The sequence below is a fragment of the Schistocerca gregaria genome, chromosome 2 (genome assembly GCF_023897955.1).
Source record: "Schistocerca gregaria isolate iqSchGreg1 chromosome 2, iqSchGreg1.2, whole genome shotgun sequence".
Lineage (NCBI taxonomy): Eukaryota > Metazoa > Arthropoda > Insecta > Orthoptera > Acrididae > Schistocerca > Schistocerca gregaria.
In genome coordinates, this window is record NC_064921.1 from 1,035,993,888 (window position 1) to 1,036,018,029 (window position 24,142).

At 40.2% G+C, this 24,142-nt stretch overlaps 1 protein-coding gene across 10 annotated transcripts in view; it reads left to right on the forward strand.

Annotated features, from left to right (window-relative positions):
• Nucleotides 1-24,142, forward strand: part of LOC126335556 (E3 ubiquitin-protein ligase RBBP6) — a 356,043-nt gene that overhangs the window by 34,013 nt on the left and 297,888 nt on the right. For 8 of the 10 annotated variants that reach the window (XM_049998961.1, XM_049998967.1, XM_049998969.1 and 5 more), the window contains exon 2: nt 3,806-4,029. The exons of 1 other annotated variant lie outside the window; for it this stretch is intronic. In XM_049998961.1, the coding sequence (XP_049854918.1) occupies nt 3,864-4,029 (166 nt within the window). In that variant the 5' untranslated portion in view covers nt 3,806-3,863. Of the gene's footprint in view, nt 1-3,805; nt 4,030-4,315; nt 4,390-24,142 lie in introns of those variants that run through there. One more of the 10 variants, XM_049998968.1, reaches the window with a different exon arrangement.

The following is a 24,142-nucleotide window of genomic DNA, read 5'->3' on the forward strand; positions in this document are numbered from 1 at the left end:
TCGTCAAAGACATCTTATTTTCGTATTGGAAGTAAAACTTTAAAAAGTACCACATAACAGCAATTAATAATCAAACAAACACCGTCTGGATCACAACTTTGTTGTTCACACAACACTGACAAATTGGACTTTGCAGTGCCACATCTGAAGATGATCTGCAGTGTTGATTGAAACAGGTTGTCAGAGAATAAAAACTTGTGATCCAGATGGTGTTTATTTTGCTAAATTGCTAAAAGTTAATTTTTTTATGGTTTAAAGAAGTCCATTGGCTGTTTTTGGCAAGTAATTTCAGTCATTTTCTTCCATGCATACTGTTTTATTTTCGCCTGGTGCAACGGCTGAATGTGGTTTGGTTTCCTTGTCTCTTCATCCATGTAATTGTGTTTTTTATATTGTGTATATTATTCAAAATTTCATGGGTGTTGGGAACATCTCCTATACTCATTAAATCTCCTCTTCATATTCATCTCTGACCGCTTTAGCACTCACTTCGTTGACTGTGTTGCATTGTTAACCTGTGATGTACAGGGTGATTATAATTAAACTTTGAAACCACTAGAAAGAACACCACTGGTCAGAATGACATCAAATTGCAAAGGAATATTATCAGAGAATGGGGAAAACGTATGGAAGAAGAAAAATAAATAGTTACAAAATGTAGCAGTAGATGCCGCTGTAAGCTTCGTGATTTAATAGTGGTCGACTATAAATGGCAAATGAATTGTATAACAATGCCTAAGGTTTGACATTAAACAAACTGCACTACTCAGACTACGTGGGTGTACAGCTGTGATACTGTTAGTTACGTAAGCCCACCCGCCACGGCAAGGTAATATCACATTGGATGCGAAAAATTGGTTTTCAATTGTTCTGACGCCATAAACTGCATAAAAGGCATCACTCACATCGGTTGTTAATTGTCCTGAGGCCAAAACCCGCATAAAAAGCATCAATCACATCGGTTTTTAATTGTCCCGAGACAAAAACTGCATACAAAGCATCCATAAAAATCAAATCAAATTATTAATTTCTGTGTAAGTGGTGCAAAACATGTTCAGTATGCAACAAGTTGAAATCTAGAAACAGCATGTTCCATAACTGACCGAAGTGTTTCCAGGGTAACATTCAGAATGTGTTTCGCAATGCATTCCTTCAATGCAGCTGAGTTTGCAGTCGGAACACTGAACATAACATCTTTCAGATAGCCCACAGCCAGAAGTCACACGGATAAAGATCAGGTGATTGGGACGGCAAGGCAGTAGGGAAATGATGGCTAATAATTGCAGCATTTCCGAAATGGCGCTTCAGAAGCTGCTTAATTGGATTTGCAATGGGCCATCTTGTATAAAAATGATGCCATCCACACATTCATGCTGTTGGAGAGCTGGAATGACGTGGTTGTGCAAAAGACACTCATAGCGCTTACCAGTGACGGTACAGGTAACGGATCCTGAAGCAGCTGTCTCTTTGAGAAAATATGGCCCTATGACAAATGATGGCGTAAACCCGCACCACACAGTGATCTTTTGAGGATGCAGTGGTACTGGTTGATTTGTGTGTGGATTTTCCACGGCGCACATTCGACAGTTCTGTGTATTGACATACCCTGTCAGATTGAAGTGGGCTTCATCTGTCCACAAAATCTTGCACGGCCAATCATTATCCACATCCATGCGAGCAAGAAATTCTAAAGAAAAGCTTTCTCACGCTGGCAGATCAGTGGGAAACAACTCGTGCAAATGAGTATTTTTCAATGGATAGCAAAGAAGGATGTTTCATAGGTTTTTACGCACCGTGCTCACGGCTAGGTCCAATGTTTGGGCAATTCTCCGTGCACTACACATTTGCACACCGCCACTTGTCTCCTCCTTTGCTGTGGCCACTGCTTTCACGGACATTGAATCAATTCATTTCCTCCCTCTGCCAGGTTGCACACCAATAGAACCTGTCTCTTTTCATTTCCGAACCGCTTCTCATTTCCGAATCTTCTCTTCAGACCCATGATGGTCATCAGACTAACACTTTTTTTAAACCCTTCAATGTGCGGAACCCCTGCAGAGTGACTTGTGCACAGTCACCATTCTTGTAGTACAGCTTTACAAGTAGAGTGTGATCCTGCATTGAGTCAGTTAAGGTGAACATTGCGGACGTGAAAGGAGGAAAAGTCTTGTACCCTGCATGTATATACCAACTTCAATGGGTCGTGCGCATGACAGGTGTTTTCATGTACATATTCTTACACATACAGCACCATCTATTCATCGATTTTCGCACCTTTTTTTTTTTTGCTGTAATTTGACGTGATTCTGACCAGTGCTGTTAGCTCTACAGTGTTTTGAAAGTTTAACATTAATTATAATCACCCTGTGTATTCAGATTTCTGCCAAGCGACACTCCTGATATAGTAATAAGAACACAAACCTGACTTCAGTTACTCGCGTCTCTTTTGGTTATTGTATTCAGGGCGTGAAGGTTGCAGGGATAAGTAAGACGACAGAAGAGCTTCATTGAGATAGTAATAAGATTTTTACAGTGCATTTTACCTGAACCTGCAGTATATTGAGCTTTTACTGTATTAGGTTTAGCTTTTTGCAGAATTTCTGTCTTATTGTTTTTTAATCCAATGAACAGCCAGCCATTACTGCTTCATGGATTGTTGTATATCTTTCATTATTTCGTTTATCTCTGTGATCGAAAGTTTCAGAGCTGATACATAAATTGCATCTTTGCTTGTTAATTACACTGTTGTTGACGTGTTCTCTTTGTGGCAGTGGGACCCTATAGAGTGACCTTGTTGTGAGAAACATCCTTGTTGTAAGGAGTTAACTTGAAGTCCCATTACTATTTTATCAACTGTTTATTCTCACAGTTGCATGTGTTATAAATACATTAGATTCTTAAAAATAACTCTGGTGTTGGGGTTAGACATGTAAATGTTAAATTTGGATTAAAGTCTGTAAACCTTTGGCCACCATATGGTAAACCATTGCAAATGTGAAAATGGAACAATTCTTTTGTTCCTAAAAGTGTAGTTTTCTGAACCCAGCATTCGTTTGTGGCACTATTAAAAGAAATGTTATAGAAATGTAACAGCCTTGAATCCAAGAAGCATGGTTGTTTGGTTGGAATTGGAGAGATATTCTTACAATACTTGGCATACTTAGATAAAGAAAATAAAGTCGCTTCTGATTCAGGTTCTACATCGAACTGTATGTTGTCCGACAACTAGCTGAGTGAGCCAGTTTTCAGGTCAGAGGAAATCAAGGATGTATGACCTTTTAATAGGACCATGCCTCATAAAACACTATCCCTTTCAGCTAAACTTCAAGTTGATGTGACTTTGTTTTAATAGATAATAATTTCAGAATTGCTAAAAATTGGTGCATACTGCCTGTTAGGACTCAATTAATACCAGTTTTTTAAAATTTGATCGTTGCATGAATTTTGGCTCTCTTGAACTCTCCGTGACTGTGGATTGCAGTTAAAGTATTATTTGAGTTGATTAAGGCACAGATAATGAAATGCAAGTGGTTTAAGTTGAGCATTTCATGATTTAGATGTTTACTTAGTAACTCCCAGAGCATCAGATGCACACTGCAGTTGGTTGTTGTCAGTAGAACTCAGAAGAGAAAAATGTTTTATATTCAACTTTGTCAATGATATGATCTGTCTTCTTTTTGTTGTATAAAATTAGATTTTGCATTTTTGTTGCCAGTTTGGTATGTTATTATTTAATTATTTAACTTAATTGTTTTATGTTCCTCACATTCATAGCACTTAAGTGATACTTTTTTTTTCTTTTCAGAAACTTTTTTTGTTGTTAGAAGTGACACGTAGGCTATTGTTGATGATATGAAGATATCATGTCTGTTCACTATAAATTTAAATCTGCCCTTGAGTATGATACTGTCACATTTGATGGCCTTCATATCTCAGTACGAGACTTAAAAAAGGCAATTCTGCACCAGAAGAGAATTGGGAAAAACACAGATTTTGACTTGCAGATCACAAATGCTCAAACGAAAGAGGGTAAGTTCAACAATGGCATCTACTTGAGAAGTGCAGTGTGTACTAATTTTTGTTTAAGTTTCTTTTTTTTGTCAGGCTGTTTTGAGATACTCAGTAACCTTTGTGGAGGTCCTTGCCAGATCAGCTTGTAATGTGTGAGAGCACCTTCTTTTTGTGGCAGATATTGTTTCCTTCATTATTTCAGTTATACTATTTAGAAATTTGTCTATACATTCAGAGTTAAACTTATTGTGTTGTCACTTTTTAATGAAGACCTTGAACTCTACAGGTGTATGGTGTTCTCATTGTTTGTCAGAGAAACAAATAAAATAATGGAAACACCAGGCTGTAATATCAGCAACATAAGGAAAAGGCACATTGGTACGTAATGTAAAGATGGCATGATAAGCTGCAGATAGGTACAATGAAAAGAAACTGACACATTAGCTTTCGACCACAACCTTCATCAGAAAAGGAAAAAGACGTACATTGATTCACATTAGCATGTATACATCTCACGCACATGTGGCTGCTGTTTCTGGCAGCTTAGATTTTAATGCAGCTGTCACGTAGAATGTAAACAGTCATCTGGAGGGGGCGAAGAAGGGGAAGGGATAGCAGTATATGGATTGTGGGAATGAAGAACGCTGTTTGGCAGAGCGTGCAAGGATTAGACTGCCAATAGGTGCAACTTTGGGAGGCTATGGGCCAAGCAGATGGGGACCTCGGGGGGAGGGGGTGGGGGGCAACAAATGAAAGGACTGGGGAAGGGGAAAGAGGGGCAGATGCATTGGCAGAAGGTGGCACATAAAGAGGATGAGAGACAAGAGGAGGGAGGAGTGATGATGCATGTTATCGTGTTTTAAAGCAACTGAACTACTGAGTCATCAATCCCGGCAAGGATCCAGATGGCCTGGATTGTAAAGCAGCCATTGAAATCAAGCATGCTATGTTCAATTGTATGTTGTGCCACAAGGTGGTCTGTTTTTTCTCTTGGCCACAGTTTGGCGGTGGCCCTTCATACTGGTCGACAGCTGGTTGGTAGTCATACCAATATAAAACATAATCCTCAATTCCTGCTTAAAGCTTTAAGCCTACCACAGAACCTCTCCCCTGAATCCATTCCCTCCTTACCACTATGATGCACTGCACACCCACCTTCTACATGCTCCTCAAAATTCACAAACCCAGCAATCCTGAATGACACATTGTGGCTGGTTATAGTGCCACCACTAAGAATTTTGGCCCCCGTCGACAGGCACCTCCAACCAGTTGCCCGTAATCTACCCTCCCACGTCAAAGATATCAACCTCTTCTTTCACTGTCTCTCCACAATCCTCACCTCTCTACCTCCTGTATTCTTACTCGTCAGTGTTGAGACCACCTCCCTATACACCAGCATTTCTCTTGCATATGGTCTTACAACTATTGAACACTACATTTCCCAGTGTCTTTCAGACTCCAAACCCACTACCTTATTCCTCATATACCTTACTAACTTCTTCCTAAGTCATAAGTAATTCTCCTTTGAAGGGGATGTGTACAAATAGATCCCAGCACAGCCATGGGCACCCACATGGTACCCTCCTATACCAACCTATCCTGGGGCTATCTAGAGGAGACATTCATAGCCTCCTCGAAGACCAAACCACTAGTTTGGTTCATTAATGGTCTCTTCTTGATCTGGAGTCAGGGCGAAGACACCCAATCTTCATTTCTACATACCCTCATCACCTTCTCTCTCATCCACTTCACCTGGCCCTCCACAACACATTGGGCACCCTTCTAAACAATGACCTCCTCCTCTCTGATTTCATCCACACCTCTGTCCACATTAAACCCGCCAGCTACCAACAGCACTTGCATTTCGACAGCTGTCATCACTTACAAAAAATAAATCAATCTCTCACACACAGCATAGCCACCCAGGAAAGGCGTATCTGCAGTAACAAGAACTTTCTTGCATGGTTTGCTGAAGGTCTCACCAAGGCCTTTACAGAAAGTTACTATCCCCCAGACCTAGTCTGCAAACAGACATCATGCCATTTCACCTCCCGCCCCTCATCCTCCGACCATCCCCAAGAATCAACCACAATGGAGTGCCCACTTCATTACCAAGTATCACCCGAACTGGAACAACTGGACCACATCCTTCACCAGGTCTTTGATTATCTATCATCACGCACTGAAATAAGGGACATACTTCCAAAGATGCTTTCCACTGCTCCTAAAGTGGTGTTCCGTCACCCATCCATCCTCCACAACATCCTAGTCCATCCCTGTGCCACTCCCAATCCCATTTCCAACCCTTTGCCACAGGGGTCATATCCCTATTGAAGACCCAGGTGCAAGACCTGTCTAATTCACCCATCCAGCAATTTCTGTTCCAGTCCTATCATAGACTTATCCTATCCCATCAGAGGCCGGGCCACCTGTAAAAGCAGCAATGTGATACACCGGCTCTGCTGCTGTCATTCCACTGCTTTTTATATTGGTCTGACGGCAAGCCAGCTGTCCAAGAGGATGAAGGGCCACCGCCAAACTGCGACAAAGAGCAAAGTAGACCATCCTGTGGCACAATGTGCAGCTGAACAGAACATGCTTAATCTCAATGGTTGCTTCACTGCCTGAGCCATCTGGGTCCTCCCCTCCACCATCAGCTTTTTTGAACTGCACATGTGGTAGCTATCCTTGCAACACATTCTCTACTCCTGTAACTATAGTGGCCTCAACCTACAGCAACATCATGTCACCAAGTCCTCTACCCAACAGTTCCCACCCCCTCTGCACTGTCACCCCCTCCCTCTTCTCGTCTCCCACCCTCATTGTTTGCCATCTTCTGCCAATACACCCGCTCATGTTTACCTTTCCCCACTCCTCTCCTCTTTCACTTTCCCCTTTGCCTCCCACCTCCATCTGCATCTTCCTGCCGACAGCCTCTCAACGTTGTCTGTTGGCAATCCTGCCCTTGCACTCTCTGCCAAACATCATTCTTCTGTCCTGCAACCCACACACTGCTATCCCTTCCCCTTTCACACTCCCTCTAGATTGCTGCTTCCATTCTACATGTAGCTACATTTCTGTCCAAGCTGCCGGAGATGGTAGCCGTATGTATGTGAGGTGTGTGCTGTGTGTGCTGTGTGTGTGTGTGTGTGTGTGTGTGTGTGTGTGTGTGTGTGTGTGTGTCCTTTTTTAATGGAAGCTATGGTTGAAAGCTAATGTGTAAGTGTCTTTTTGTAGTGCCTAAATGTAATGTAACATGTCACCTGTACGGTTAACAGCAATCTGCATTTTCCTTATATTGTTAAAACACAAATAAAATTCATTATGGTATATACATCCAAATCAGTTTGTGTGTTGTAATTGTTGAGTGGAACAGGAAAAGCAGAGTTAAAGTGAAACATTTTTGGACGGTCCAGTTGGTTAAGAAATTGGGCTCTAGTTTAGAATAGGATCAGTGCTGGCCAGGACATTGTTTGTACTGCACATGAATTGTCAGATCATCATTTCAGCACTATCAGTGGGGGTGAAGATGTGGTTTTAGATAACCATCAAGGTACAGGTAAACAAGTTTGGAGTTTTTAGCTCAGAAATCAGAATGTTCTTTTATTATTCAGACATCATTCTTTTTCTCTGAAATTTCTTTGAGCATGCAGCCTGAGGATGTGGTACTGTTCATGAGAACTTGGTTTAAATACTTCCATCAGAGTAAGTCTTTTACGGTTTTGCAGTAGCTACCGAATGTTACTGACAACCATATTTTTGAGTAGATTGTACCCTTGCATTGTGATTAAGATTATGGAGCAAGAGTTCAGATATGTCATTTATCATGTGTTTCTCTTGTTGTCTATTTAAAATTAGCTGTTTACATACTCCCTTGCATTCCCAAAATGTCTTGGCCAGTTCTGCCTAGAGTCTCGTGCAAGACATGAGAAGCGTTGATGTCCCTATTCTTAGGTTTTTACCAATGACATGGTGAATAGCAGTTCTGGATCCATTGCAGGAAACAGCAAATATTTTGGAACAAAATAGATTGGAAAGAGAACTAGTTAGCAGCCCGAAATGTAATAAAAACAGTTAGTCAGTTGATGGACCAACAATATAAGAACAGCTAAATGGAGCTTCAGTAACTGACAAACACACAGATATAAATGAAAACAGTCATAAAGAAATAGGTTAACAACTCTTATGCCATGTGGGAACGTTTCACAAAAAGTTTATATTTATTTATATTCTAGAACTACAGTGCATAAGGCAAAAACAGCAATGTGATTCTGAGGGTGCCGTAATGTGGAACTGAGGGCACAGATTGGGTTAGAAATTGTGGTATTAAGTGGCTGCTTGGAAGTAATGATGGTGGATGGAAAATTATGAACATAGGGTACAAGCAACATTAGAGATATCAAGGTAAAGTGTATAAGAACCATTATATGAGCAAGGGGAGAAAAGGGTAAATGTACATATAGGTGAGAAAAGTCTTAGCAGTAATAAATGCTGTAATGAGTGTAGGAGAGCCCTAGTTAGAAAACTGAGACTAATTTGTAGGAATGGTCTTTCTCCTTCTCCCCCTCAAGCCCACTTCTTTGCAGTAATTCTAGATGTCTTAGGTAGTGGTTCTACATTACAAATCATAAAACTGTATTAATTAGAATCATTACTTTTCTTTAATATGAAATTGGAAATAGAATGTTAATACAGTGCTGGTTTTATCCAATTATGACTTAGAATTCCATATTGTTTGTATACTTATCTTTAATATTTTGTTTTTGTGTATTAGTCCTAGTAATCTTTCAGTAAAACATATTCACAAAACAGCAATTCCTTGTTTAATGGGAGTGACACATCACACTGCTGTTGATATGCACTAAAAATAAATAAATAAAAAACTGCATTTTGCATGTTCATCTAATTTTTTTGCGTCCAGTTTCTTACTAGATAAAATAATTCTTTGCCTTTTTTAACATTTGTGGAGTTGTCCCTCATTTTACAGACACAGTAGTTGTACATTTCTTGTTTTTGTTCTTCAGAAGCTGATTATGTTGCCTTGTGAGTGTAAAAGTGTGCAAAGATCTTTTCTGGAAAATGAGATTTCTAGTCTCATTTCTTTATGTGATTAGTCTAGTGTTCATAAATATATTTTGGTCTGAATTAATTAGGTGTAGATTAGTAATGCTAATGAAAGTAAGTTTTGCTTCACTGCAGCAGATCATAATTTTATGTGATTGAGGTGAGGTACTTTGATGTGAACTGGTGTGTTGTATAAAAATTCGTAGAGTATTCATTCATGTAGAAGGGTAGGAAACTTCAGAGAGCATTCATTCATGTAAAAGTCCACATTAAATTGCTTATTGAATCATACTACACCTTCAGAGATTAATACAGCATATACTGTCCTACTTGTGATGATGCACTCAGAATATAATTGAACTCTTAAGACAGTATACGGTTTATGTGTTCTAAATAAGTTTAATAATTTCATCAGAGTTATGTGGTCTAAGTGATTAATGTGCCTGCCCGACAGAAAATATAAAAATAAAGTAGTTATGTAGAACATTCGCCTTTCTTGTCAGATACATGTGTGTCTGTATAAAATAATGCATTTTGAGATTGGAACAGGTAACCAGTTTGAATCAAAACTCATTTCATCAAACATTATGATATTCCTATCCCTACCTAGTACATACAACTTACGGGAATAAGTGTAAATGATGACTGCATGCTATGTACAAATGACTTCTTGCTTGATTGGGTGGGTGCTGTTGCTAACTAGTAATTAGAAGTTTTTCCGTCTTTATTTGAGGATAGCTCCATGTTAGTAATTTTTCCCTGACCCGAATTCCCCTTACTACCATTTTAAACAAATCCGAAATAAATCGTGCCTTTTGACATCAGAACTATAGTTGTAAAATATGTATACTGAAAGCTGAATCATAGTATTTGTGAATAAAGCTGTCTAGATCACTTAATACATCCATTTCATAATTGATGTTTCCACTACTGCCATGATCAGATCAAAACTTAAAACACACAAAATAATAGACGTTGGTTTCGATAAAATGTTTGCCTAAAAGGGATTAGGTGTCCTCGTTACAGATAGGTTTTATTGAACCAAACACTGAACTCTGTTTTAAAAGCTCTAAACTTTAATCTGATGACAACAGTAGCAAAAATGTCATTGTAAATAAAGAAATATCTTGAGCAACTAGACAGCTTTCACAGTTATCACTGAGCAATTTAGTCTGGTAGTCACTCATGAAAGGCCCCCCAGAGGGCTCGTCATTCTTTAGGAGGTTTGTGCTTTGCTACCATCGGGCCCCAGCCTTTGCGGCACTTTATACCTTCCGTGCTGCATGTCTATCTTCTTGCTATTCCTTTTCCCCTCCCTTGAGGAACATGTCTGAGGTATTATTGGGAATGTTCAGCATTCTGTTGATGACCTGTGAACAGTCTCAATTTTATTTTTATCTCCTTTTTCCTTTCTTTGTTTCCCTTCTCTTCTCATACCTCCGCTTCGGCGTTTGAGGATCCTCTTTTTTTTCTTCTTCCTCCCTGTGTGCTCCTGAAGGCTGGCACACACATCTGACGCGTAAAAGGTGACTGGGTAACGCATAATTCCCAGCCCTGGGTCGACAGGTAGGTTTCACATGTACCCCCTAATACAGGATAGGCCCAGGGAGGGGTGATGGCCTAAACTGTAACTTTCCCAGATTGCCCATCGGTCCCTCTGTCAGGTGTTCGGGAGGTGTAACCTGAGGTGTGAACAATCATCTAAGGCGGGTGTGCCCCCTTATGTAGGGGCCCTCCAGATGCAAGGAGCGTGCCATCGGAGACCCTGGCAGTCATGGGGATTTCCATGTGATGTGTCACTCATCCTCTCCATCGACGTCTACGAAACGTAAACATAATGAGACTACTGATTCGAAGACTCTTCCCGCTGCACCGCGGTTCCTTGTAGTATCACTTACTGAAGATGGTCAGTTCTTCGCCACGGTCAATCTGTTTATTATTCAGAAAGGTGTTGATGCAGTTGCTGGCCCTGTGAAATCCTGCTCTTCTTTACGGAATGGCACCTTGCTTTTGGAGACGGCTTCTGATGCTCAAGCACAACTACTACTTGTTTGTTGCCTTGCTTCTCCACAGCTACCGTGTTCGTGTTGAGGCACTTTGAATTCTTCCCGTGTTGTGATTTACACCAGGCTGCTTGATGGTCTAACCAAGGCTGAAATACCATCTTACCTTTCTGATCAGGATGTCATTGTTTTTCATTATGTAATGAAAAAGGTTGATTCCTCCTTGGTGCCCACCCGCACTCTTCCTCATCTTTGATAGGGTGGTGCTGCCATCCAAATCATCACAGTCCGGCTGTACATTCCAAATCCGATTCACTGTTACCAGTTTCATCGGTTCAATCACACTAGAACATCTCGTTGACACCAGCCAAATGCATAACCTGTGACAGGGGTGCACATGACGGCAAATGTCCACCTCTTTCTCCCCGCTGTATCAATTGCAATGGTGGCCATGCCGCCGCCTCCTGGGATTGTCCCGTGTATATAGATGAGCAGTCTGTTCAAGAGATTTGGTTAAAGGAAAAAGTGCCTTACCAGTAGCTCGGAAGTTACTGGCTAGTCGCAAACCCTGTGTTCTCTCGTCTGGCACTTATATTTCAGTTCTTGTTACCCCTCGCTCCATAAAGGGCATGGCTACACAGACATGTGACTTCAAATTTGGCTCTGAGGTTGTGAAGTCAGCCAGTGTCAAGGTAGCATTGCCATCCCCCTAACCCACTGTGCAACAAACTGTCAATCTCTAGCCTAAAGGGGCAGGGCTACCCACTACACAACCAGCAGGCAGGAAAGGGCAGAAGGAGTACTCCTGAGAAGACTTCCTCCGTCCCTCCAGCCAAACACCACCAAAGTCTTCCTCTACCCAGAAGGACTCGAAGAAGTCCGCTAAAGACAAACAGTCTACTCCTTCACTAACTCAAAGATCCTGCTCGATGGTGTCGCCACATGGTCACTTAGCCCAGCCGGCCTCTGTCTTGCCGGTGCGCATCACCAACCGGTTTTTTGGTGTTGTGCTCCACCGACCGCCTGCACAAGCCCCCGGTGATTGTGTGGAACCCATGGAGCAGGTTCTCCCTGCGTCTGTGCCTTGTAGTAGCGACTCTCCACCGGCTGTCCCTCGGCGGACACCCTGAGTTGACACCTCTACATCTCTTCCTCCTCATGACTGTCCTTTAATGGAATGTTTGCGGCCTTCGGTCCTATAAAGAGGATTTGCAGCTACATCTCGCATTGTAGCATCCCCTTGTACTTTGCCTTCAGGAAACGAAATTGCGCCCTCAAGACTGCTTTGAGCTCCCATGTTACTTACCGATTCGTTTTGACCTTCCACCTGAGGTCCACGTCCCATCTCATGGGGGCGTCACACTGTTCATACAGGATGACCTTCATAGTCAACCCATCTCCCTGACTACCCGTCTTCAAGCTGTTGCCGTTCGCCTCTTCCTTCCCCACCTGACTTTCTCCCTCTGTACCATTTATGTATCTCTGTCCATCGATGTCTCCAGGGCTGACTTCCTTCAACTTACTTGGCAGATACCTCCACCATTTTTGCTACTCGGTGACTTTATTGTGCATCAATCCCCTTTTTGGGTTCTCTCAGGATGTGCCATAGAGGTGCCCTCTTATCTGACATTCTTAACCAACTCAGCCTCTTGTGCCTTAACATTGTTGCACCCACTTTCCTTTCTGACTCCTCGCACACCTAGTCCCATTTGGACGTATCCTTTTCCACTGCCCAGCTTGCCCATCGTCTTGAGTGGTCTGTTCTTTCTCATACCTACTCGAGCGACCATTTTCCTTGTGTTCTCCGGCTGCAGACTCCAACCCCCTCCACATGCATGCCCAAATGGCAGCTTTACTCAGGCTGACTGGCAGCTTTACTCCTCCGTGGCGACCTTCACAGAACAAGATTTCCTCAGTTGTGATGACCAGCTGGACTGTCTTACAAACATTATCCTTACTGCTGCAGAACGTTCCATTCCTCGCACTTCCTCTTTACCAAGTTGTGTCCCAGTCCCCTGGTGGAGTGAGACATGCCGTGATGCAATTCGTGCACGGAGACGTGCTCTCCCCATTTTTAACCACCACCCTACACTGGAAGACTGCATTCATTATAAACAGATGTGTGCAAAGTGTCGTGCCACCTTGGCTTCGTGAAACGGCCCATGTTAACCTCGGCCTTCATTCCCTTTCTAAGGACACTACTCCAGCCTTGGTCTATCGCCTTCAGTTTCACGACCTTCGCATGGAATTTAGTGATAGTACCTTTGTATACACTGATGGCTCTCGGACTGATTGTGAGGTCAGGTGTGCATTCGTCATTGGCACCCGTGTCTATCGATTTTGGCTTCCGGCCCACTCCTCACTATTTACAGCTGAGCTTTTCGCCTTGTATCAGGCCACGGAGTACATCCGGCAACACAGCCCTCCCAATTGTGTCCTCTGCTCCCACACAAAGTCTATGTGCACTGTACATTGCTCATCCCTTAGTACAGTGCGTACAGGAAATCTGTCACTTGCTCACTCTTGGTGGAGCCAATGTCATACTTCTGTGGGTCCCTTGTCATGTCGGTCTGCCAGGAAACAAGGTTGATGACGCTGTTGCCAAGGCTATAGTTCTCTTACCTCAGCCCATGAGTACCTCTATTCCCTCTGATGATCTCAGTGTTGCTGTCTGTCAGAAGATGATATCCCTTTGGCACCGCCAATGGTCCTCCCTTCACAGGAATAAGCTTCGGCATATTAAGCCTGTCCCGGCACCTTGGACGACCACCTCTTGGGCCTCCCGCCATGAGGAGATTATCTTAACTCAGCTGCGTTTTGGGCATTGCCTTTTAGCCATAGTCATTTGCTCAGTAGTGCTGCCTCACCACTTTGTACGCATTGCGCCCAAATTTTAACAGTCCGCCACTACCTGCTGGAATGTCCTTTTTTACTAATTTACATTCCATCTTGGGTTTGCCACCTGATTTATCAGCTCTTTTAGCAAATGACGCGCGGGCTGTCGCCCGTGTTTTACTTTTTATCTGCCGAAGCAATATAGTGAAGGCCATTTAATTTTTAGTTTAGGATCCCCATTTTTGTATTTTTTTTTTTTTCTCTCTCCACGTGCATTGTTTAGGTGTCTTCTATTCTTTCCATTACGACTGACATATAGTTGTTTCCCTGTCTCTGTGTTTGCGTTCTATAGTTTTGACTTGGACGCGTATGACCTCAGTTGTTTTTTGCGCCGTAAAACAAAACAAAGAAACAAACTCGTGAAAGGCCATCTCCATCCTCGGGACTCTGGGAATGGTACATTAAGATCTTTAATGGCATTTTTCAACATATAACACATGCTTTTTCGTCTGTATCTTGATAAACTGTATTACGAAATCTCTATGTAAAGGAATTAAAGCCCAATTAAATTATCCATTCTAAAGATCGTAACAGCCTCTGTGGCAGTTCCTCGATCACTGCTAGCCATCAATTCCAGTTTTAGTACCATTGCTGTCAGTATGAGCATTTACAGGTCTGCATGTGAAATTATTGTTAACTTACCATTGACTTTGTTGGTAGTGGTGTTAAGATACACAGATAGTCAGTTATAAGTTAAGACAAAAAAAAGTCTTAAGCTGGCAAAATCACAGTGTACAACACAATCTGTATTGTCATTTGAAGGCTTTTGCATTAGTTAATTGTTGTGTGAAGTGCACAAATCTCTCTTGATAGGTTATGTTTATACATGCTCATATATCGCAAAGTGCAGTGCAGACAGGAACTATTTACTATATGAGCACCCAACTTTACAGGAATGATGTTCAGATTGTGTGCTGCAGGGTTTGTGTTCGTTAGGCGCCAGTACTGGTATGGCAACATAAGGCAGAAACAAGCATCAGTGCACATTATAGTTGCAGACTGGTAACGTGTGTGGACAATGAGAACAGGACTTTACTTGTAAAGCAGTTTTATCAAGACGACAGCAATAATACTGCTGTTCTTAACAAGTGTAGATGCATTAAAGGAATTTGGAGAGGTCCGCTTCCCACACAGGAGTTGTTGAACATATTCAGAAGTTGGAATTAACTGGCGAATTGGGAAATTAGGAATTGCTCCTGGGAGAGGCTATGGGCAGGTGTGCCTTAGAGAAGTTGACTGTTGCTGTGGCTGAGAATGCTGGATGCAATGTGTGATCTTCATGCAGTGCATGAGCTGTGTCATGTCAGTTGAACATTCCATTTTCCACTGTTTGAGCAACACAGTGAACAGTTGTGAAATGTTACCTCTAGTGCAATTCCAGGTTGTCTTGAAAGTACTGTTTTATCACATTAGACAGCATTTGTAATATGGATCGTAAACGTGGTACACAATTAACAAATGTTACCCTCTCGTGTGGAAATGAAAATTGATTTCTTTCTATGGTATATTCATTATTTATCTTCTGCATGTCCGTACAAATGTTTCCACAAAGTCTCATTGTCGTACCATCGCTTCTTTTCATTAACGTTTCATTTATAATCTCTCTGTATACTGGCTTGTGAGATATTTGCAGAACTGATGTTTTCGTAATCTACTCTCATTGGCATGATAATGGTCATTCTGTTTGAGATACTTCATTATGTTGGCCTTTTTAGTATATTCCAAGATTCTGTATCAGAGGGATATTGGATTTAGTTTTGTAGATCACTTCTACTGCCCTTCATGTAAATGGGTGTGATATGTGCTTGTTCCCAACTGCTGGACAGTTTGTTGTTCGAGGGATATGCTGTATGTTCTGGTTAAAAGAGGGGCTCATTCAGTTGAAAATTGGGTATTCAGTCTTATACTCCAGCAGGCCCTGGAACTTTGTTCTGTTGTAACGATTTCAGTTGTTTCTCAATGCTGCTGATACTAATATATGTAACACTGATCTCTGCAGTGGTGCAAGAAATTAACTTTTGCTACTTTCAATTACAGATACATAGTTATCAATTGTTTCAACCATTCTTCTAAAACTGAGCCACAGTTCTTCTACATGCTCTTGTCCCTAGCTAGTGTTTTAAGCTCCATATTGAAACTGTTGCCTCTTTATCTACTTTCGCTGAATGTATAAATCATTATGCATGATGTGGCTGCTCTTTGTGCTTTGGTAATCATTGTTGCTACTACTGCTTCATGGTGACTGATACTACTGTAATGCCAATGTGGACAGACTCAAGGTGGTCAGGGACATTTGTTGTCATTAAATCCTGTATATTTTCATCATGAAAGGGTGTCCAGTCTATCTGTTATAGGCAGTTTTCAGAGAAAGCATTTAGAATTGTTCTGCAGTTTGATTATGGAGACGGAAAACAAGGTTAAGTAAACTTCCATTGTAAAGTGTTTTCAACACACAATGTTGACACAGTACTAATCTATTTGTTTCAAATAGGGTGGCCAACTGTCCCCTATTTCCTGGGATCTCCCATATTATTGTAGTATTTTTGATTAATCTTCCCCGATCCCTTAGTGGTTGCCAGTCAGTGATAACTGTTGTAAATATTAATCCTGCAAACTGCTATTGATAGTTCAAGTTTCATGACCGACAGACCTGAAAAAGTTTGTGTATAATATCAATACTGTTGTCAACATGTAGTCTGTTTTCCCCGCATGCTTCTACAGAAAGAAGACAACTTGGCTCAAGGCAAAGTGAGGAGCATGAAAAGAATGACGTAACCGATGTGTCTGTAGTGATCTTAAAAAGGGGGCTGTTTAGTTGTTTCTCAGTCGGTACAGGCAATCGGTGGATGTGTCTACCTAGTACCAGTCGGCAGCTGTGGTGCAAATAACACACTGTAGTAACAAGGACTTGTGAAAGAGAATTATTAAGATGTTTTTGTTTAAACATGCTCTTTGTGTTATGTATTTCTTAACTGACTCCCACAATTCAACATTATTTTGCATCACTTAGAAAGAGTTTTTCTCTTATTAACAATAAATAGACTGATTAGAGAAACAGCTGTACATTAGAATTGATTAAGTCATAGCTAAAAATTGAAATCAATTTCGATTATAATTGCAAAGAGTTTTTAAACTACACAGGAAGATTAAAAATTGCACAGTCCTGCAGTTTCTATAAATAGTTACTTGTAGAGTACACAAAATATGTGTGTGCAAAATTGTTAAATTGTAGTGCGATTATATTTGTGTATTATAAGTGAAGAACAAATAAATTGTTCTGTTTAGATTAGATTAGATTTATTTTTCATTCCATAGACCCAGAAATGTGGCGATACTCGTAGGTGCGTAACACATTAGGAAACAGATATAACAAATATATTTAGAATGCTTGAATGCAACATTCAGTTTTGAATTTACACCATAAATGAATATTTTTACGCACTTTTACTCTCTTGAAAACTTTCATTTTGTTGAGCTACCCCAAAATATGATAGTGTGTGATACAAGTGTGTGACACAGAGTAGTAAGTGTAAGTATAAAACATGCCAGCTTTTTTATATTTCCATAATCCATTCCAAGAAAATGTGACATAGATGTGCAGTTGATATTCATTGTGACTGAAACTCCATTTAACCTCCATTAAAACCACAGTCAGATGTTGGTAATCTCCCTTAAAATGATGGTCAAATGTTAGTCATCCTAATTAGTTTCGAACAAAACAAACAAGCAAGAAGTAAGGAGCAGGAGTGTAGTAAGTAACACTAACAAAAAGTATGACATGTAACTACATAGTTGTTGTTCAGCTCAATTAAATGTGCAGGGGATATTTCCTGTTACAAAATACCTCGCTTCTTATGAAAGCAAATGCTTTATGCTATTATGGCTCTGTCGTGACTACTTCACATTTCGCTTTTCTGTCAATTCCTTACAATAACAAAGTTTCCCAGATTTTGCCATTGAATGGCGAAGAAAGAGTTCAAGGCCCGTGCAACGCAGATTTTTGTAATAATAATCACATTGTATTTAAAAGTTAAAAAAGAGTGTCACTATTTATGTACAGCAATTGGTGATATTTATTATTGTTTTAAGTAATTCCAATCAATCATTTGGTCTGAGGTGCCATTATGTTAGCTGCAAGGCACAGTGTTCTGGAAAGAACAGATGCGTTGTTGGTTTCTGCAGTGGCTAAAGATGACGGCATGCCCTTCTTCCTGCTTTTCCACGCGATTAGAAGTACATTTTCTTTACATTGCACCAATTGTTGTCTTATGTCTGAGTCTTCTTTTTTCCCCCCATTAAAAGCTGTCACACAATTATCGAAAGCTACTACAAAGTTACATAAAGGCTGTTATAGGTCACTCCACCCTTAGGAACTTTCGTTCTGTATTCAGGGTCCTGCTTGTGTTTCACTTAAAACACTTAAGGCCAAGTGCACCAATCTCCACCATGGTTAAGCTGATATATAATCCTGTTCAACGCAAAATTCTGGTGCACCAACATCAATCTAAGTTAAACAAGGGAATCGACATGGTTATATTTAACCGGGGCTGTTTCCCGGATTCCTCGACATAATCGCAGTTTTAGAAGCATACGCTATTAAGATGGCAGCGCGTTTTGATGTTATGGATGGCATTGAGGAAGAATTGTTATGCCTTGACCATTTAAATCATGGCTGAAACCGTGTTGGAGTGATTGTGGAAACGGGAAACCCTTTTGAAGATTATGGTGACAGGAAGTTTGAAGAGAGATTTCGTCTGTCGAAAGAAACAGTGTGGTGGTTATTAAACAAAATTAATGATACATTAGAATTTCCTACTGATTGGAATAACCCTATTTCATTGATGAACAGACATTTGATTACTTTAAGTGCATATGCAACAGGTGCATTCAACAGTCTTATTCGGGACAACAGTAATATACATTGTACAACAGCACAACAAATCATCAGTGATGTATCAGACATCATAGCATCAATGTGTCCTTGCTTTATAAAATTTCTCACAAGAGAAGAAGTGCGCTTTGTGATGTATGGTTTTAGTCAATTGGACCAATTTCCTGGTGTTCTTGTTATATTGGACTGTACCCATATAAGAATTCAGTCTCCTGGAGCAATGAGAAATCATATTTTTTCTTTAACTGTCATACCATTAGTGATCACAATTCATTTAAGATATATTGTCGCTCGATAGCCGGCTGTTGTGCACGACAGCAATAATAGGTATCGAGGTACTTATAAACACTTCTGCTTGTCGATGGAAAACACATCAAAGAGAGAATGTGAAACCAGCGATTATCTGTGCAATTTCATGTTTACTAACATCTTTGCATCGCCAGGGCACGTTCCATTGCAATGTACAGTGTTTACCGCGGTCAAATGTATGGTTGGCTGACGAGGGTTTGCTGACCAGCGATTAACGTTGGTGCACTGCAGAAACATTAAAACGTGATTCGCTTTTAACCATGATCGTGGGACCTAGGTTATCATGTTTTTTGACCAGGGTAGATGCACTCGGCCATAATAATGTGAATTATAATCAGCAAATATCTCATCATTTCTCATAAATATATTTAGTTGTAGTAAATAATGACAGAAAACTGTAACTTATGTAACATACACCGATCAGCCAGAACATTATGTCCACTGACCTACTGTTGATAAAAACCCACCCAGGCGATAGCAGAGTCACCTAATAAGGAATGATTGCTAGTCACACACACACACACACACACACACACACACACACACACACACACACACACACACAGTGCATGTAGGAGCAGTAAGTGTGTTAACCATGTACAAAATGGGGAAGGTGCCTAATCTATCTTAGTTGATCAAGGGCAGATTGTGATCGCCTGGAGACTTGGCAGGAGCATTTTGGAAACTGGACGACTTGTCATGTGTTTGAGTGCTGTGGTGTGTGTCTGCAGCACATGGTGAAACCACATACAGTAGTTGTAAGGTGGGGTAGCAACCCTCATTACAAATGTTGGATGTTGTAGGCAGGGCAGACTGGTAAAACAGGACAGATGATGGACTAACGTCAGACTTTAATGCTGGGCAGAGTACAAGTGTGTGAACTGACAATTGAATGGGCATGTGACCATTGGCAATGGATGTTGACGCAGTGGCAGAACATTGCTTGTTCTGATGAATTTACTATCTTCTTCTTTGTGCCAATGGGAGGGCGTGAATCAGTCATCTTCCATGGGAACAGCTCCTTGGCACCTGTGCAATGAGATGGAGGAAAAGTGGCAGTGGCTTCATTTTGTTCCGGGGAACATTCACGTGGACACCAATGGGTCCAGTGGAACTTGTGCAAGGCTCCATTACGGCCAAGGGGTATCGTATACTGACTGCAGACCACATACACTCCTTCATGATGATCAAGTTTCCTGACAGCAGTGGCATTTTTGAACAAGATAAAACAGCATGTCACAAGGCCAGGATTGTGATGGAGCAGTTCAAGGAACACAGTGGCGATTTCAGTTGATGTGCTGCCCTTCTAATTTGTCAGATCTGAACCCAATCGAACATATCTCGGATGTGATGGAATGTGGAGTCAGAGCTCATTGCCTCCCCTACCCAGAATTAATGGGAATTAGGTGACTTGTATGTGCAGATGGGGTGCCAACTCCCTCCAGCGGCCTGTCAAGGCCTCATTGCTTCCATGGCATGAAATATTGACACCATTATCCATGCCAAAAGTGGACATAACAGATAGGTGGTCATAATGTTCAGGCTGATCAGTGTGTGTGTGTGTGTGTGTGTGTGTGTGTGTGTGTGTGTGTGTTGAAATGTGGTCAAATTGGCTCTTCCATTCTTAGTCAGTGGAATAAAAATTATGAAGTCTGACTTCAGCCAATGAAAATTCAGGCCAGGTGCAAACCTAATGTCAGAGCTCCAGAATACTCTACAGATTGAAGTTAATTACAAATTTTTTGTGTCAATGAATGCAGATGAGGGACTTGTAGAAGCGGATAAAATTTTCTTACTCGTGCATACCTATATTTATAACCATTTCAGAATTGTGTGTATCTGTTGTTGAAGAAGAAAACCTACTGTCTGTTGAAATGTGTAATGAGTTTATTGTGTTGAAAATTCGTACATACATACATACTGTTGCTAAGTTCCATTTTGTAAGCACTGTCAGTGAATTTCATGAGATTTCATACTTTGTTGATACGTGGAATGTTTGTCCACCACAGCTCACCAAATGAATTGATCTGTGATGTTATTGTACATCAGGCCAGTAAAACAAAAACCTCAACAAATTACTACAGCCAAATTATTACTTCCTTAGATAGAAAGTATAGAACTGATTTTTATCTGTTTTTGCGAAAAACATATTGGATTTTCAAAAACTGGTAGATACCAGTCGTGTAATTTTTTCTACAAACATGTTTAATTTAAGAGCAACACAAATGAAAAGATTATAACTTCTGATGTAGCATAAAAGTTTGCTTTTATCAGCATTTGTTGATAATGTACATCTTGATTTTGATGAATTACATAGTTAGCATTAAAGAAGCTTGTATGACACTCGTCACACTGTTCACCCTTATAGTGTGCATGGAAAGTTGCATGCAGGATTTTGCATTATGTGATATTATTATTTAAATAGTGTAAGCTGTCCATTTTTTGGACTTCAGATTTGAGACCCTTGAAAATATTCCTTTTGGAACATGAAAACATGAACAACAAACAAAAACACAGAACTTTTGTTCACAAATTTTGCATTGATTAATATTTAATCTCTATATATAACTTTACAGTGAGAATCATTTGCCAAAACTTTGTAAATAAGATTCCATAATTTCTAGTTGGTTTCTACAGCCAAAGGTATCCAGAATCATTAAAAAAAGACTGAAGTATTGTCACTCGCAGAAAAGACCAGCCAGAAGTACAACTGTTGTCATTCAAGGACAGAAAAATTTGCTTATAAGATTTCAAAAGTTTCATAGAAACTGAGTAATTCACTAGGATTTGGAGTATGGGGTTTCTTTTTTGACAAAATAAAAATGAGGGGTGGGGGGGGGGGGGGGGGAAGGGCAAGAATAAGTGGGAGTAGTTCATTATAATATTAGATAGGAAAGTGGCAAGTGTGGAGAAATTATTCACAGCAAATTGGAAGTAGCAACAGACAAGGTGCTGAATGCTTTTGGACTACAAACAAGCGTCTATGAACAATTTATGAAAAAGTTGGCGTAAGAGAGAGCCATTTTTATCCTTTATGGCCATGTATTTTGACAAGTTTCCCTCTCAAAGACAAATTAGTAGCAACATACTGTGAATTTAATTTGATATGAAATGAGAGCAGAGGTTTAGAATCTGGTTCTTATATAAACTATTTTTTCTGGTCCTTTTTTTATTTGTTTGCTTGCTTGCTTGCTTGCTTGCTTCCTTTCTTCTGTACAGTGTTGGCATCCATCTTAAATTTATTTCTTCCCATGGCAGATCTTCTGAACAGCCCATTTCAGAAACACCTGTCCAATCCTGTCTTAGCCACAACTAAAACTAATCAAAAACTGTATGATGCAAGGCTTTATTGCTCAATCAACCTCTTCAACAAGGTTATAATTGTAGTGTGGTTACCTTACACATTCCTTACACCGTTCATTACACACTATTCATAGCCCATGTACTGTCTGTTGCAGATCACTATCTCTGCAACATCGTATGCCCTTGTTGCATCCTAACGGTAGTCCCCACTGCATGACCTGTCTTGTCAAGCCTACCATTACTTGTTTCAGTCTTAGCAGTATTAAAAATTATGACTCCTATCTTAAATATCAAATGAATGCAAGCAGAGGAAATGAACGATTTGCTACCCTGTTGCAGAGCATACGCTTCAGTCGGAAAGAAATGAAAATATATTAAACATTCTACAGTCTGCCTCTCCCCCTCTAGTTACATTTTCTGCTTCTAATCCTCCAGTCATTTCCTTGTGATATTTCTTTCCATTGTCCATCCTCCTATATTTTCCATGCTTCTCTTTTACAATTTTTTTTTATCTTTTTGTCTGCCATTTGTGGACATCTTTGTCTGATCTGTACTCCCATATTTCCTCTTGTTATATCTGACTTGTCAGTTACCCCCTCTGCCTCCTTTTCATTCATCAGATTTTCAGATCTTGTCTTCCACTGATATTTCATAGTCAACTTTCATTATTTTGTGGTGTGACGTGTACTGTGGGAATTCCCATTATAATTGCACCATTCCATTGCCTTTGAAGCATTTTCCCATTTTTAAAAATTAAGAAAGATTCTCTCTTAAATGTTGCTGACTATATCAGCTTATGATTGTGTCTACGAATCCTGTGGCCTTTCATTTAATGTATCCTTTTATCATTCAGTATGTTGTTTGTTAAATCATCTGTAGGTTTTGAAAGCAACAGATTAAATTATTACTTAACTGCTTGGTTTGTAACTTCAATGAAATTGGAACTTCCCCAAGAATGCTGCTGTAATGAAAGACTGCTTTTATTTGTTGTTGCCCATGTCTGAGTAACATAAATCTGACAGAGCAAGTAGAGTTTATTGTGATTTTTTTTTAGTGTAGGCCTACTTCTGAAATACTTTGTGACCAAATCATTCAAGAGGCAATTAAACATTGCAATGGAGTTCATAGTCTCTGTTCAGAGACAATGCTTTGCATTACTGTCTAATACATTCATGGAATTGTTATGCAAATGTCAGGTTTTTAACACCAACTGCCTATTCAAGATAGTTCATTATTCTTGTAGTCACCTTTGATAGGTGCACATAATGGTATGTCTGTTGCAGTAAGATAAATCTCAGTAATATAACAGATTTTATTAATGCATATTATCATCTTTTTAGAGAGCGATAACCTCTTTTGTAGGAATCAACATGTACTCTGCAATCAGTGACCTTATGAAACTTACATCTTTGTTAAACCATCCTTACTATCAATGACCACCCAGTTCCCAGTTGCCTCTCTGATGGCTTCCAGGATGAACAAAAAATTTGGTTTTCAGTATTTCATAGAATTATTGACCAAATTCAAAATGCTGTCATAATCTGCTCATTAAGAGGTATAATCTAGCGTTATAGCATTAGAATGTTTAACGCAGTATATGTAAGGGGCAATCAAATGAAACCCGGTCGCTAGTGTAAAGTAACAGTAATGATTTTATTAACTCAAA